Source organism: Lepus europaeus, chromosome 13, assembly GCF_033115175.1.
Source record: "Lepus europaeus isolate LE1 chromosome 13, mLepTim1.pri, whole genome shotgun sequence".
Taxonomy (NCBI): domain Eukaryota; kingdom Metazoa; phylum Chordata; class Mammalia; order Lagomorpha; family Leporidae; genus Lepus; species Lepus europaeus.
The window spans coordinates 50,479,018-50,494,553 of record NC_084839.1 but is presented as its reverse complement, the minus strand read 5'-3'; the positions used below and the strand labels follow the sequence as shown (position 1 = coordinate 50,494,553).

Genomic DNA, 15,536 nt, shown 5'->3' with positions numbered 1-15,536 from the left:
AGTAATTCTGAAAGTTCTGGAGAATATTTTTTTTTGTCTTTCTTTAAGTGTTGCTGTACTTTGTTTTATCCAGCAATTAAGTTATTTTCTGATGAATCTGATCCATCCTAATGCTATTTTTAAAATTTTCCCTAGCATGGGTCTAGAAAGATCATTGAGAACTATCTACTTTGGGCTTCAATTTCTCTTGGCTCCATGTTGGCAATCTATTTTTTTTTTTTTCTTTTCACAGTTCCCAGTTATTCTTTGTTCAACTTTGTGGAAATCTCATTCTACATAGGCATGGTCTAGCACCCAGGAACAAATCAAAGGGGACCTCTGTGCCAGTTCCTGGAGCCTTTCTCCTCTCTTTTGTAGAATCTTTCTTCCCAGAATTCTGCCCTGAAACTCTCAGTTGGCTTAGTCTCTCTAAACTCTGTCCTCCGTCTCTTCTATTCAACAAGACATCCTAGCACTGTTCAATTCTCCCTTCTTGCAGTCTGGAAATTATTTCTAGGCAGAAAGATGGGGGCAAATTATAGGACTTACCTGTTTCATTTGTTCCTCTATTCTCAGAGATCACAGTCCTGCAATGGCTACTGTCCAGTGTCTGAAAATTGTCCCATATATTTTTGTCCAGCAGTCTAGTTGTTTACCATAGGAGATTAAGTCCAGGATTTGTCTGTGTCATGAATGATAGTTAAAGTTTTTTGTCATTTTGCCTTATGTGTGTCTTGTAATGAGCATATACTTGGATTATGTGAGGAATTATTATAGGGGAATTTTAGCCATTTAAAATTTCTTATTATTGTGAATATGTAGTCTGATTTCCATCATGTTAGCTTAAGTCCCTAGAGGAGTATTTTCTTCTATTCAACAGACACTGCAAGTACTCACCATGCCCATGTATGTTCTAAGTGTTACAGCTGCTACAGGGTTCAAACTTACATTAACTCCTGCCCCACTGTAGCTTACACTGGGTGAAAGATAATGAGTAAATAAGGAAGGAAAAGACTTACCTGTTTCAGTTTGGATGTGTCCCCCTAATTTCTTGTGTTAGAAATTAAATCCCAAATTCATGTGTTAATCGTATTTGGAGGTGGATTTGGGGAGTGACGGATCATGAGGGCTCTGTCCTCATAAATGGATTAATTCATTCATAGCTTAATGGGTTACTGAGGGAGTGACTTTGTTACAAAAAGGGAGCTCTCTGGCATGCCTGCTGTGCCTTGGAATGTGATGCCCTCTGCCATGTCATGACCCAGCAGAACAGCCCTCACCAGGTGCTCAGCAGAGGCCAGTGCCATGCTTTTAGACTTCCCAGCCCCCAGAAGCATGGGCTAAACATGTCTCTATTTATAAACTTCCAGTCTGTGATATTGCTATAGCAACTGGAAACAGATTAAGGCATTGGGGATAAGCAGCCTAGAGAAAGTAAAGGAGAAAAGACAGGGAGTTTGGAGAGTGAGTATGTAGCAGTTACACAGGGTGGTCAGGGTTGGAATTGTTGAGAAAGTGACATTCATCTGAAGACCAGAAGGAAAAGAGGGTATCTGTGGATATTTGGGAGGAGAGCACTTAAGTGAGAAGAAATAGTAAATGGAAAGGCCCGGGCAAAGCATGCCTGGATAATTGAAGGAACAGTGAGGTAACAGTGGCTGGAGCAGAGCAAACAAGAGGAAGAGTAGTAGGATATGAGGTCAAAATCAGTAAATAACAGATCAGATTGTGTAGGGCGTAGTAGGCCATTGTGATGATCTTGGGCTTTCGCTGAGAGTAAATAGATTGCAGTGAGAAGGATTTGAGCTTAGGGGTGAACTAATCTGATCTGCTTTCTGTTTTAACAAGTATCACTTGATGCTGTATTAAGAATCAGGGAGTTCAGTTAGGACATTATTATAGTAATGATGGTAATAGGGGTCAGGGCTGTTGCCTTAGAGGTAGTGAGAAGTAGTTGGACTCAAGCACATACTTTTAAACTTTTTGTTATGGAAAATACGAACAGAACAGAACAGAAAAGAGTCTAGTTAACCTATGTGAGAGTACTTTGGTAGTTGAAAACTCATGTTCACTCTTGTTTCATCTATAATAACTTCATCTACTTTCTGCCCCTTTCCTTTCTGTCCCTAAAGCTGCCCCCTACTGCACCCTCCCCTGCCTACCCCACAACTATTGGATTATTTTTAATCAAATTATAGACATTTGAAGGTAGAGACAACAGGGACATGAATGCAAGAAAAAAGTCAAAGATGACTTCAATGTTTCTGCACTGAACTTCTCAAAAGTTGGTACTGCCATCAGCTGAGGTGAAGTCTGGGGAAGCAGTCTGCAGCTGATCAGTTAAGGTACAGTTTGGGACATCGAAATTTGAGATGCCTAGGGTGTCCAAATATAACTGTTGAGTAGGCTGCTGGCTATAATGAATGGAGTTGAGGGAATCTGGAGTTGTTGATGTGTACACAACATTAGAGGTTATGAGATGGGTAATACTGCCAAAGGAAGAGAAAATGTCCAGGTACTAAGCTTCGTGGCACTACAACATTGAGGACTTGGAGAGATAAGTAGAAATCACCAGAGAAGACTTCAAATGTGAATTTTGAGCTAAGAGGAACACCATGGAAGTGTGATATCCAGTAAGCCAAGTGAAAAGTGCTGATTGATAGGTTCATATTGGAAGAGGACAGAGATTGACCAGTAGAGTTAGCAATAATGAAATTAAATCATTAGGCATAACAAGTGCAGTGTTAGTAGATGGGTAGGGGCAGAGAAACAAATGCATGATGGGAACAGGTTCCTTAAGAATGGGGGGAATTTTGAATTTACCTGTAAAAGGAAGAACTATGCAGCCATAGCCAAAGAACTCAAGAGAGAGAGAGAGAAATAATTGCATGTTTGTAGACTGATGGGAAGAGTTCATTCAGAAAGAAACAGAAGTTGCTGATGGAGGAGTGGTGGGGGAGAAGTGCAGAAGCAGTGTCCTTGAGATGGGGCATTGCCTTGACAGGGATCATAAACATTGCATCTTTGGTAACGGGAAAGTAGAGCAAGTACTTGGGCACAGATGTAGGTGGATAGATGCAATGGTAGGAATGTGTGTATTCTCTTCTGCTGAAAACAGGAAGGAAGGTCATGGCTGAGAGTTGATCTGGTGTATACGTTTGAGGGATGAGGAGAACATATGAAATGACACTTCAGGGAGGCTGGGGTTGGCAGTGCATGGGTTAGAGAAACAAACCAATTGCTAGGCAGCAATTAAGTTCTTCTTTTTAAAAAAACATTTATTTGTTTGACAGGCAGAGAGAGAAAGAGGTTCTCTACTGCCTGCAATAGTCATGGCTGGGCCTTGCTGAAGCCAGGAGCCTGGAAGGCAATCTGGGTCTCCCATGTGGGTGGCAGGGACCCAATATTTCAGCCGTAGTCAGTGTTCTCCTGAGGTGCACATTAGTAGGAAGCTGGATCAAAAGTGGGATTGAGACTCGAATCCAGGGACTCTGAACAGCATGTGGGCATCCCACGTGACGTCTTAACCACTGCACCAACTGCCTGTCCCAGTTAGGTGTCTTGAGGAGAATGCTAGAACATTTTAATTATCTTAATAATTTATCTATTTTGGCCAGGTTTACATATGATCCTCTTTTCAGTAATTTTCAAGTAATTTTCCTTGTAACTTTACTAGCTAGTCTTTGCTAGCTATAGACCTTTATACTATATAATTTATAATATATTAATAGCTATATACTGTATATAATTTATAATATACACTTAATATCTATATACTTTAGATGAGAAAGGTTTCTTGTCTCATAACTGATTTTCATTTCTGTTTGAATTGTCCTGGTTTTATCACCATGAACTCAGTCATTTATTTATTGAAGGATTAGATACATTGTCTTTCTCCCAAGTTAATCATTTTTCTCTCATTTACACTTCTTTTTTTTCTCTTCTACTTTTCTGATGAACTTTTCAGATGCCTTCTTTACACCAGTGTTCCCTGTGTCTACCTGACTGTCAAAGTCACTTGGAGACTTAAAAATATGTATAAACTAAGAGGCAAAGTCCATGGAAGATCCTGATTCATTAGATCTGGAATTGGCCTAATAAGAAGCTCCTTTAAAAAGTTCTGCAAGTAATTCTAATTACCAGCTTGGTTGTGGCAGTCAGAGCTCTATTCAGCAACAAAATTTACTGGGTTCTGATTCCAGAATGGATTGTAATTCTCCTATTGCCTTTTGGGTTTCCTATAGCTTGTCCGTAGTGTGTGTGTGTGTGTGTGTGGCCTGCCTTTTAGGCTATGGTTTTTATACCTTAGCTCATTTTTCTTAACCTATATATTTTATTTGAATCTGTGCACGTTCTTTCCAAATACTCCCTGCCCTTTCTTCACAGGGGTAAATTTGCATTGTGTGCTTGGAGGACTCAGCAGATGTTTCCTGAAATTTTATTTTCTTCCTGAACGATTTTTAGAGATATGTATTCCCCCCGATTCTAAAGGATAGTGTACCCTTTACTTTGGGTTGCAGGCTTTTCGTGAATTGTAAGCCTGGTTTTTGATCCCTACTTATTTGTCTTTTTTATGTTATTGCTATTACTATTCATCTCCTAAGGAAGAGAGCTGGTCATGTATTGGTATTTACCAATAGAGAGTATTTGTCACATATGTAAAGCTTCAGAATGATCTGCCCTAGTTTACTATTGTTTTGCCATGATATTTCTATGACATTTAAAATTTTTAATTATGATATAACATGCATATCAGAGAATGTATGTAATATTTTGTAGTTCACTTAACTATAAAGAGAACATGTGTGAATCTACCACTCAGATGAAGAGAGGTGATCAGAAGCTGGCTGAGGAACACGCGTGTTTGTCTTGGATCACATTCCCTTTTGTCTGACCTGGATATAACCATTATCCTAGCTGGGTGATGATCCCCCCTTGTTCTTGTTCATACTTATGCTCTTAGTGCTCCATTCTCTAACAATTTTTGACATGCTTTGCCATGGAGTCACTTTTTTCTTCGCCTCTACTTTTGTGTTTCCAGTAAAAGGACCACACACACGTGTTGGTCTCTTTTCTGTGTTGTGACTTAGTGGTTCTGCTATCATAGTTAACGGAGAAAGTGTGGTAGCTAGGATCAGGGAAAAGGGAGAAGAGTTTATTCTTCTTTAGCTTCATTGGGAAATCATTCCCTCAGGAGTAGAATGATTTCTGTTCCACTTTTCCCAGTTGATGTAGTTACTGCATCTCAAGAATAATAGTGCACAGTGTCTGCCTGCTTCATGCCAGTTCTTGGTTAAGCATGTTATTGGGAGCATGCCAGGGCACGTGAGTCTCAGGTGGGTCCACAGCCACAGTCACCGTTGGCACCCCCAGCCACCTGCTCAGCCCTCAGGCCTGGCTGCCAGAGGACTTGGCTGGCAGACACCCAGCTTGCAGAGCCAACTGTGGCCCACAGTGGGGGCACAGTTGCCACTGCTGCCTTCACGAAGACAAAGGCTGCTCATGGTCATCAAGCAAGAGGGCACAGGCATACAGATGCCTACGAATGGGGACCGAGCCAATGTCCACTACACTGGCTGATGTTAAGTGGTGCAAAGTCTGGCTCCAGTTTGGACTGCAAAGACAAGTTCTTTGACTTGGGGATAGAGAAGGTCCCCAAGGCTTGGGACATTGCTGTAGCAACCAGTTGTGCCACAATACCTGAAAATCAGAACGTGTCTTAAGCTCAGCAAGTAGACCTCCAAAGACCTTCACCCCTGCAATACCACACTTGTGTTTGAGGGCACTCAATAAACACCAGATGTCTGCTGAATGAGTGAAAACTTTTCTGAAAGCTGGAGATACTTCAGGACTTGTTGCCAGCATTTGGGGTTACCCCTGATCTCCAAGATCTGGGCTCAACACAAGAAAAGACATCTTAGAGACAGCAATCCCCTGGGGAGATAAAGGACAAGAAACAGGGCATCTCTAAGCTCAGATCACCTGGCTCCACATGTCTGATCCCCCAACCCATACCGTGAGCTAGACTACTATGGAGTCAAACCCTGACATCCTGACAAACAACTGGGAAAAGCTTCCATCGACGTATTCATTGCCTCCCAAACAGGCGGTTTGTAGCTGCCCGGGCTTCTTCAGGTGCTTGCTGAGACTTTGCTGCCTGTGGCTCTGCTCACCTTTTGTATGAGCTGTCTGTTAGGAGTAGAGTGCATCTCACTCTTAGATTATGCAGGCTGCACAATGACCTCAGAAGACCTCTGTGGCAATCCCAGGTTTTCTTTCTTTTCTTTTTTTTAAAAATAGATTTATTTATTTGAAAGGCAGAGTTACAGGGAGGCAAGAGGCAGAGAGAGAGAAAGAGAGAGAGAGAGAGAGGTCTTCCATTCGCTGGTTCACTCCCCAAGTGGCCATAACGGCTGGAGCTGGGCCAATCTGAAGCCAGGAGCCAGGAACTTCTTCTGGGTCTCCCACGTGGGTGCAGGGGCCCAAGGATTCTGGCCATCTTCCACTGCTTTCCCAGTGGGGTGGAGCGCCTCTGATGCTCCTCCGTGTGATACCCGTTCCAAGTCTCTCTCAGCCATCTCTACTAGGTCTGTAAACAGCTGGGTGAACAATGGGGGGGCAGGTGCTGCTTCCGTTCTGAGGAAGGAAGTATTTCCTGGGAGGTTTTTCATCATAGGGTGTGGAAAGCATGCTAGGAATAATATTTGCCAATCAGAACGGTGGGAATTTGGCACAGGTGGTAAGATGCCACTTGGGACACCCACATCCCATACTGGGATGCCTGGGTTTGATACCCGGCTCCACACCTTATTCTAGCTTCCTAATGGTGGGCACGTTGTGAGGCAGCAGGTGAAGAGGTGATGGCTCATCTTTGCAGTCACTTGGGGTAATGAACCAATAATTGGAGCCCTATGTTTATGTCTCTCTGCCTCTCTCTCAAAAAAAATAGTGCAAATCTGGTTGTTATTCCATTAATTAAAACCCTCTGATGGCTTCCAATTAAAAAATTATTGGACCAGTTTTATTCAAAAGCAGTTGAACCAGTTAAGATATGGAAAATGATCTCTCACATGAATCAAAACGTAAGGTTAAATTCTCTAAAATATTATTATAAAACAATTTATTTAAACCTAATTATATATTTATATTTCCTCTTACATATTTTTCCCCTTGGTAAGATAAAAACAGAAAAGACAATAGAGAATTTCAGAAATATTTTAGCAGCCACGGACTTTTATAGAGGCTGCTAAGAAGGACAAGAATTTACTTCCAACAGTACTTTTCATGAATTGCATGTGTTTTCAATGGAAATGATTTAAGGTTAAGTATGAATGCCAACTACCTTGACAAAGAATTGGAAGGATGGGAAATGTATTTCAGTGTAGCATTTATAGACATTTAGAAAAAACAGATACTAAGTACAGTGTCTTTGTTGTTGTTTAAGGAATTCTTCTCCAAAGATGCCTTATGGTCAGTCCTAATGGAGCCATGCATGATGATGGAGCATTTCTGAGACATGTTTCATTAGGCGATTTTCATAGGTGAACATCACAGAGTATACTAAGCTGGCTACATCACTAGGCAACATAGTATTAGGGGACCACTACTGAATACAAGGTCTACTGTGGAGTAAAACCTCAGGATGTGGCACATGGCTAATTAGGGAGCTGCTGATTGGGGTGAGGATCAGGGCCATGGGCTGAAGTCAAATGACCTTTTTCATTGTCCTGCATCTCTCCTGTTGCCACCTCCCAAGGGCTCTGTGCTCACTAGAATCCTGTAAGAAGTTCTGGTTTAATCCAACTTCTTTATGGTTAAGACTACTGAGGTGCACTGCTAATTCATAGATTGGTTGGTCACAGAATATAGCATTCTCATTCCAAGAGCAGAGCATTTTCTTCCACACCATGCTGCCAGTTTTCAGTTCCTAAATTAGTTCCAAACATGAACTTCCTTTTAACGAAAGGGAAAACGTGCTTTGACACATTTATCAATAAGATGCCAAAGAGAGTTACTGTATAAAATACACATATTTGTGGGACTGGTGCTGTGGCATAGTAGGTTAAGCATCTGCCTGTAGTGCCTGCATCCCATATGGGTACCAGTTTGAGTCCAAGTTGCTGCACTTCCAATTCAGTTCCCTGCTAATGTTCCTGGGACAAGCAGAAGATGGCCCAAGTGTTTTGGGCCCCTAAAGCCACTTGGGAGACCCAGATGAAATTCCTGGCTCCTGGCTTCAGCCTGGCCCAGGCTCAGCTGATATGGTCATTTGTGGAGTTAATCAGCAGATAAGAAATCTCTATCTCTTTCTGTCTCTCTCTCCCTATCTGTAACTCTGCCTTTAAAATAAATAAATCTTAAAAAAATGGTGACCAGCTACTAGTGAAGGTTGAAATAATAGGTATTGGTGTTGGCTTTGCTCATCACCTGTTAGTCCCCTCCTTTGTTGCTTTTCTGCCTTCCTCTGTGAAGACAAAGACCTACCCCGCATCCTTCAAGCTGCAGGGTACGCCCCTCCTTGGAGAGCCATTGGAGAATCTCAGATGAAACTTGGCTTGCTTCTCCTCAACATTAGAGGCCCACATCCCACCTTATCTAATGGTCTCTTATCCCTGCCACACCCATCTCCCTTCTATGTGCCTTGTGGACTGAAGAGTCCTGAAGAATCTTTATCCCATTCCCTCCTGTCAAGAAGATGCTACTTGTTAGCATATTTACTACTTGTTAGTTTTTTTAAAAAAGGATTTTATATAAATATGAAAAATAATAATAACAATACACTTTTACAGCTTACAGCCATTCTGCTGATTCTGATATGTTGCTTCTTGTGGTCGGGTATGGGCAAGGAGATTATTGAAATCTCTGGTTGCTAGTCACTGAGGCAGTTTTGCTGAACTTTTTTCTTGATTTTTAAAATGTCTAATTCTGACAAAAATAAACTATCAAGGTTTGCCATTATCTGAAATACAGTATGTACATTAAAAACTCTGTGTACATTCAGTATGAAATCTGATAGTGAGTTTATTGTTAAGATGTGCTATCTGGTCTTTATAACATATTTTCATATTGCTTTATTTTATTCTCTTTCCACACATTCATGAACACCTATTTTTCAACCAACATCTACAACATTTCTCATTCAGTAATAGGATTTAGTATTTATCATTAAGCAATCTTATTTAGTGTGATTCACTTTGTGCAGTTAAAAGATTTTTCTGGCAAAGTGTGATTTTCTTATAGAGAGAGCTATGAAATGAACTAATTACCAAAGGATATCATGATAACAAAAAGTGATACATTAATTAATTTTGAGATTGCATTCTGAAAAAGCCTTTGTCTTTCTACATAGAGAGGTAAAAGATTTTGTTTTCAAACTTGAGTGTGAAATAAGTGCCTATTTTTTTTTTCTTTAAATAAAATTGAGTCTGCCTCAAGCCCCACCCTTTATGGGAGTTAGGAAGTTACTTCTTCAGCATCTCTCAGCATTGCACCCTTTCTGGAGTCATAAAAAAGGTGTTATACAAAGAAAACATCCAGGAAAGACTTCTCTGGTCTCTAGTGCATACCACCACTTTGACTACTGCTTAAGCCATTATGGTCTCTTGTAGCCAGCATGGTGCTTGTAGGATGATTTGTAGCACTTTGGGGGACAGCAATTTTGCTAGGCTGGAAACCCCTGGGCCTGGGATCCATCTGCTTTGAGCAGTGCAGCTTCTCTTGAGTTTAGCCATTCCTAGGGATGCTGCTGGGGAGAGAGGTGCTCCACGATGAGAAATCCACAGCCTTTTATTCCTTTCCAAAATCCTGGATAACCTCTGTCCCCTTGGCCCTCACCACTTGTTTCTCTTTTACCCCCAAAAGGCCCACTGTTTGTCCTTCTCTTCAACTCACAACCCCTTTCTCTGTAATCATAATGCTGTCTTTAAAATGAAACCTTGGGAAAAAAGTTGTCTTCTGGGCATCTGACCCCCGAACTGCTTAAGGTAAGAAACTTGTCTACCTTCCTTGAACCAGTGAGCAAACAGAAAGAGAGCAAAACCCATGTTGTGATGATGGTATTAAAGTCCATTTACAGAAGAGGTATTCTTTAAGTATATTTAGAAAGTCATTCTCTAATGTGTTGTCTTATATACATTTGTTAACATTATGATCATCCATAGAGTTAACCTTTCAAATGAACCAACAAGGCCCACCCTTCATGTCCTTCTCTCAATCCTTACCTTGCAGCAGGTAGAAAAGAGAGACCAGGATTCTTTCTCAATGTCACAGAGTGTAGCAATGGAGATTTGTTCCATAGATAGTATGGGAATTTCCAACCAGTATCCCCAAGAGATTTGAAACTGTCCAAGGAAGAAGAAAAAGACCAAGTATGCAGGGCTCCAGGGACCCCCAAAATAGTTGTGATTCTTTTTAAAAAAAATTTTATATATACAGTTCTACAGAGAGTTCTATTATAAGGAAGAGTCCCATTGCTATAAAGGAGTCTCTGCAAATACAAAATATATAACATTTGAAATTCTAGTGGTTTTTTGTTGAAGGTCTTCTTTTTCCACTATTAAATTCTATGGTATAAAAATGAACCTCCCCCTTAAAATACTGTTGCTTAATTATTATTTACATTCCAAAATTCCCAAATGATAGACCAAGTTTGGGGGCTAGTATTATATGCTTATTTAGACTCTCAGTTCCTTTTCTGATTAATAGGACACCCACTGGGTGATGTTGATAACAAATCTTGCTGTTTCCCATACATGAGTTGTTATCAACTGCCATCACTCAGCCTGAACAGTCACTTTGCAGAACATAGTCCATAGGTGACATCAAGTAGTTTCAGCCTAAGTACTGAATCATGTTCACATTCAACAGAATTTAAAATAGGATTCTTTATTGGTATTAGTTTATGGTTATATTGATCATCATATACATTTCTATCTAACCACTGGTATTTTTAAAGTCTTTAATAACAAATTACTCAACTTTAATAACATTATTATTCAGTTTTTTAATTCACTACAAATAAAAATTATTATTTTATGTCTAGCCAAATAACATATATAATATTCATCAAAATTAAAGATTCAACAAGACAAACTTACTTTGTTATGACACTTTAAATATGAGAAAATTAGTTTTGCTTACTAAAACATAATTGAGTAAAATCACTTGTGTCAGACATTTTTAGTAACATGTATAATTTTATGCATTTCAGAAATGAACATTCTTTTTTTTTACCCTACTCTGCTACTATTATTCAATGGTGTAGACTTAAGAACATATGATGTCTATTTTACAATATAAGCATTATAATTTGTATTTCTCTTCCATTAATATCGAATGCTAAAGTTGGAGTATTCAAGCTTGGAGATGGTTTTTTCATTAGAAAAGTTTGTGCGGTCAATGCGAGAACTAGGACTCCCAACCTTGCTCAGCCAGGATTTCCTACAAAGAAAAAAATAATAATTGAAATTAGCATATGAAGTATATGGGGTTCAGGTAAAATGATCTCACAAAAGGTATTCATGGCAGTTTATTAAGTAACTTTCACATATAATGTGATATACACATATATACATATAGTTGATATATAAATTTGTTTATACTGTGTATGTATATATAGTCTAAGAAGACCACAAAGTATAATATATAATTAAATATGGACAAAGAAAAGCTAAAAACAAGCATAACCAATTCCTAATGATTTCATACAAGGGTTATTCCCCTCTCCCCCCTTAAAACACTCCAAGGTCATTATTACCTAGCTTTTTTTTTTTTTTTTTTTTTTTTTACAGACAGGGTGGACAGTGAGAGAGACAGAGAGAAAGGTCTTCCTTTGCTGTTGGTTCACCCCCCCAATGGCCACCGCGGCCGGTGCGCTGTGGCTGGCGCACCGCGCTGATCCGAAGCCACGAGCCAGGTGCTTATCCTGGTCTCCCATGGGGTGCAGGGCCCAAGGACCTGGACCATCCTCCACTGCACTTCCGGGCCACAGCAGAGAGCTGGCCTGAAAGAGGGGCAACCGGGACAGAATCCGGCGCCCCGACTGGGACTAGAACCCAGGGTGCCGGCGCCACAGGCAGAGGATTAGCCTATTGAGCCGCGGCGCCGGCCTACCTAGCTCTTATATTCAAAAGAACCAAAATACTTTTATAGGGTTAGTAATAAAGATGATTCACCATTGTTTTCTCATTATCCAGTACATAGTAAATATTTTATGTATCATATGGAGAGAGAATTAAAGAAATTTAATTTTTCAAAAACATGGAAGTAAAATTAGTTGAAGTTGTATGAATTATCTATCCAAACACTGTTTCTCACCACATACATTAGCATAGTTGCCTTTATTAATTGATAAGTTAAATGTTCCAAGAGAATTTTTGTGCTTATATGGTGCAATGGTTTATCCTATTTATTAGCAATATTTGTATATAAGTATTATGGATTTGAGTACTCACCTAAGATGCTTCCTATATAATTCAGGCCTACTGTATATGGCTTACACCTACAATCATACTCTTGAGGATTTTCCAGAACCTGTCAACCTATTGATAATTAGGATGACAGATTTAATCATGCTACTATTTTATACAAGTGATGGCCACTACCTCAGTTGCTTCTATAGAAACATCCTGTGTGTTTCCTCACATCCCCAAAGTTATTTCAGACCATAAACTAGTGCTGCATACAGCTCAGCAACAGCATATGTGACAATCTCATATAACCTTCCACTAAGACCATTTTCTAGGCCAAATTTTTCTCGTACCTGAAAATTACTATTAATCAGGATAGCAAAGTATTCTAATGGTTCACTCTGCTAAAAACCCTTTATGTGGTTATTATTTGTGACAGTCACTGGTGAGGTTAATTTTGCCTTCTCTTTTCAGAAGTTAAGCCATCAGCACAGTAACACATTTATTTTTAGCTCATCTACTTGGGATTTTTAAGATAGAGATTTCATGTGTTATAGAATAAAATTCAGCTCTTATGAACTATTTTTATGAAAAGGAGCCTTAATTTTATTATTCAGATCACCTTAAAAAATAAAAATCAATAAATCTTCAAACTTTCAAAAAAACTAAGGTCAGAAATAGTACTGAAAGCAAACATTTTTTGAGCCTTCTCTGGTCAGCACTATGCTAAACTCTTCACATGTATTATTTCCTTTACTCCACACATGAACCCTGTAAGTCATAGACTATCATTACTCCCAAGTTACTGACGAGGAAAGAGAGAAACCAAAGTGTTAAGTAACTGCCCTAGGTGGTAGCAGTGGTGGGTGAGAAGTAGTCCAATTCTGAATACATTCTGAATGTAGAGTAAGTAGATTTGCTGACAGATTGGATGTGGGTGGGAGAAAAGGAGAGGAGTGAAGGATGACACCAGAGTTCTTGGTTTGAGTAGCTAGTTGGATGGGGTTGCCATTTACTGAAATGGAGAGACTGTGACAGAGGCCGATTCTGGGGGAAGATGAGCTCAGTTTTGGAATGTTCAGTTTGAGATGCGTATTAGACATCCAAATGAGATGTTGCGTAGGCAGTTGGATCTATGAGTCTGACTAGAGGAAATAAAATTTGGAGTCTGTCAGCAGACTGGGATCATTTGATAAGGAATACAAACAGAAAAGAGAAGAGGTCCAGTGACTGTACCCTGGGGTTCTCCTATGTTAAAAGCTTGGGAAGCTGAAGAGGAACCAGCACAGGAAGAGGGGGAAGCATCCAGTGAAGTCTAAGAAAATCTGAGAGAGCATAATATCCTGAGAGTCAAATGACAATCGCTGATTTTCAGAAACACCAAGATGGTGGAATAGGGAAAGAGCTTACTGTTCTAAACTAGGGGAAGATAGTTTTTAAAAAGTAGAGAGAGTGCAGTCTCAGGGAAGAGCTAGGGAGAAAACTCCAGAAGAAACCTCACGCAAATTAGAGGGACACCGTGGACCTACACAGGGGGTATGGACGTGCACAACTCAGGATCCCAGCAGCCCAGAGCCCCAGTACCCACTTTAGAGAGTGAGGTGAGACCAAACTGCAGTAGCACAAGCCCAGTTGCAGAAAAGGCCTTGTGCGAGTCTGGCTTGGAGCCCTATCGGGGACAGTGTACCTGCCAACCTAGAGGAGAAAAAAGGGGGACTGTTTCTTTCTCCGACCACCTGGCACTGGCATCCTGGAATACACTGAAAGACATGGACGCCATTTAGGACATACATAACAGCTGCACAGCTAGTGTCTGCATGCCCAACCACCAGCTGAGTGGAGATGCCCAAGTCTGGAGGGGAGAATTGACAGGGGGCTGGGTGTTCGTGACTGTGGGAGCCTTGCGTGCTCAGACTATGAAAACACTGCGGCTCCATGGGAGGGCAGAGGGTGTGGCTGGGACTTTAGGTAATCACTGTAGGTGGCTCCACACGTTCAGGGCTCCCTGATTCCCTGGTGAGGATCACTGCTGTGGGATCCAAGTCCACACTGAAGACTGCACACAGATCCTTTGTGTGGCTCTTGTGGTAGTGCAGAAAAATGTACCCACTGGGGACAGCACACAGGTACTGGTCTTTGAGGAGAGGAGGTGAGCATGAGATTACGCTAACAGAGCAGAACAAACCTTGTCTCTGCTTAAAAAAAAAAAAAAAAAAAAAAGAGGCCAGCGCCGTGGCTCACTAGGCGAATCCTCCGCCTGTGGCGCCAGCACCCCGGGTTCTAGTCCCAGTTGGGGTGCCGGATTCTGTCCCAGTTGCTCCTCTTCCAGTCCAGCTCTCTGCTGTGGCCTGGGAAGGCAGTGGAGGATGGCCCAAGTGCTTGGGCCCTGCACCCACATGGGAGACCAGGAGGAAGCACCTGGCTCCTGGCTTTGGATTGGCGCAGTGCGCCGGCCGTAGCAGCCATTTGGGGGGTGAACCAACAGAAAAAGGAAGACTTTTCTCTCTGTCTCTCTCTCACTGTCTAACTCTGCCTGTCAAATAAATAAATAAATAAAAAAGATTTACCACGCCCAACTTGGGTGTCACCTTTGATACTCCTTTCATCCTGGAACACAGAACAGAGATCTGTGGCCACACCCAGCATACACCTCTAGGTGTTCACCAAAAATGTGGACACTCCACTAAGCTAGAGGCATAGTCCAAAGATAAAAGTCATCACAAGGAAATCCAAACAAAGCAAAAAAGAAACCAACAAGTATTTCCACAAATGGCTAAAAATAAATGCAGCAATTCAAGTAACAAGAATAAGGAAGAAAACATGACACCCCCAAAAAAACACAGCACATCAATACTAGAATGTAAAAATGAAGAGACTGAAGAAATCGCAGAAGTGGAATTTAACAAATTGATCATGATTACTTAGAAGTAATCAGAAACAAATCCACGAACTAATGAAATCCGTACATGACATGAAAGAAAATATCTCCATTAAATTGAGATCTTAGAAACCAAGGCCGGCACCGCGGCTCACTAGGCTAATCCTCCGCCTGTGGCGCCAGCACCCCGGGTTCTAGTCCCAGTCGGGGCACTGGATTCTGTCCCAGTTGCTCCTCTTCAAGTCCAGCTCTCTGCAATGGCCTGGGAGTGC

The 15,536-nt window shown here is 41.0% G+C and overlaps 1 protein-coding gene across 4 annotated transcripts in view; it reads right to left on the bottom strand.

Moving 5' to 3' along the window:
• Window positions 1–10,857: 10,857 nt before the first annotated feature.
• Window positions 10,858–15,536, bottom strand: part of ACYP2 (acylphosphatase 2) — a 321,268-nt gene continuing 316,589 nt past the window's right edge. For 2 of the 4 annotated variants that reach the window (XM_062209437.1, XM_062209439.1), the window contains exon 5: window positions 10,859–11,418. In XM_062209437.1, the coding sequence (XP_062065421.1) occupies window positions 11,304–11,418 (115 nt within the window). In that variant the 3' untranslated portion in view covers window positions 10,859–11,303. Of the gene's footprint in view, window positions 11,419–15,536 lie in introns of all 4 variants that reach the window. The other 2 variants (XM_062209436.1, XM_062209435.1) reach the window with 2 other exon arrangements.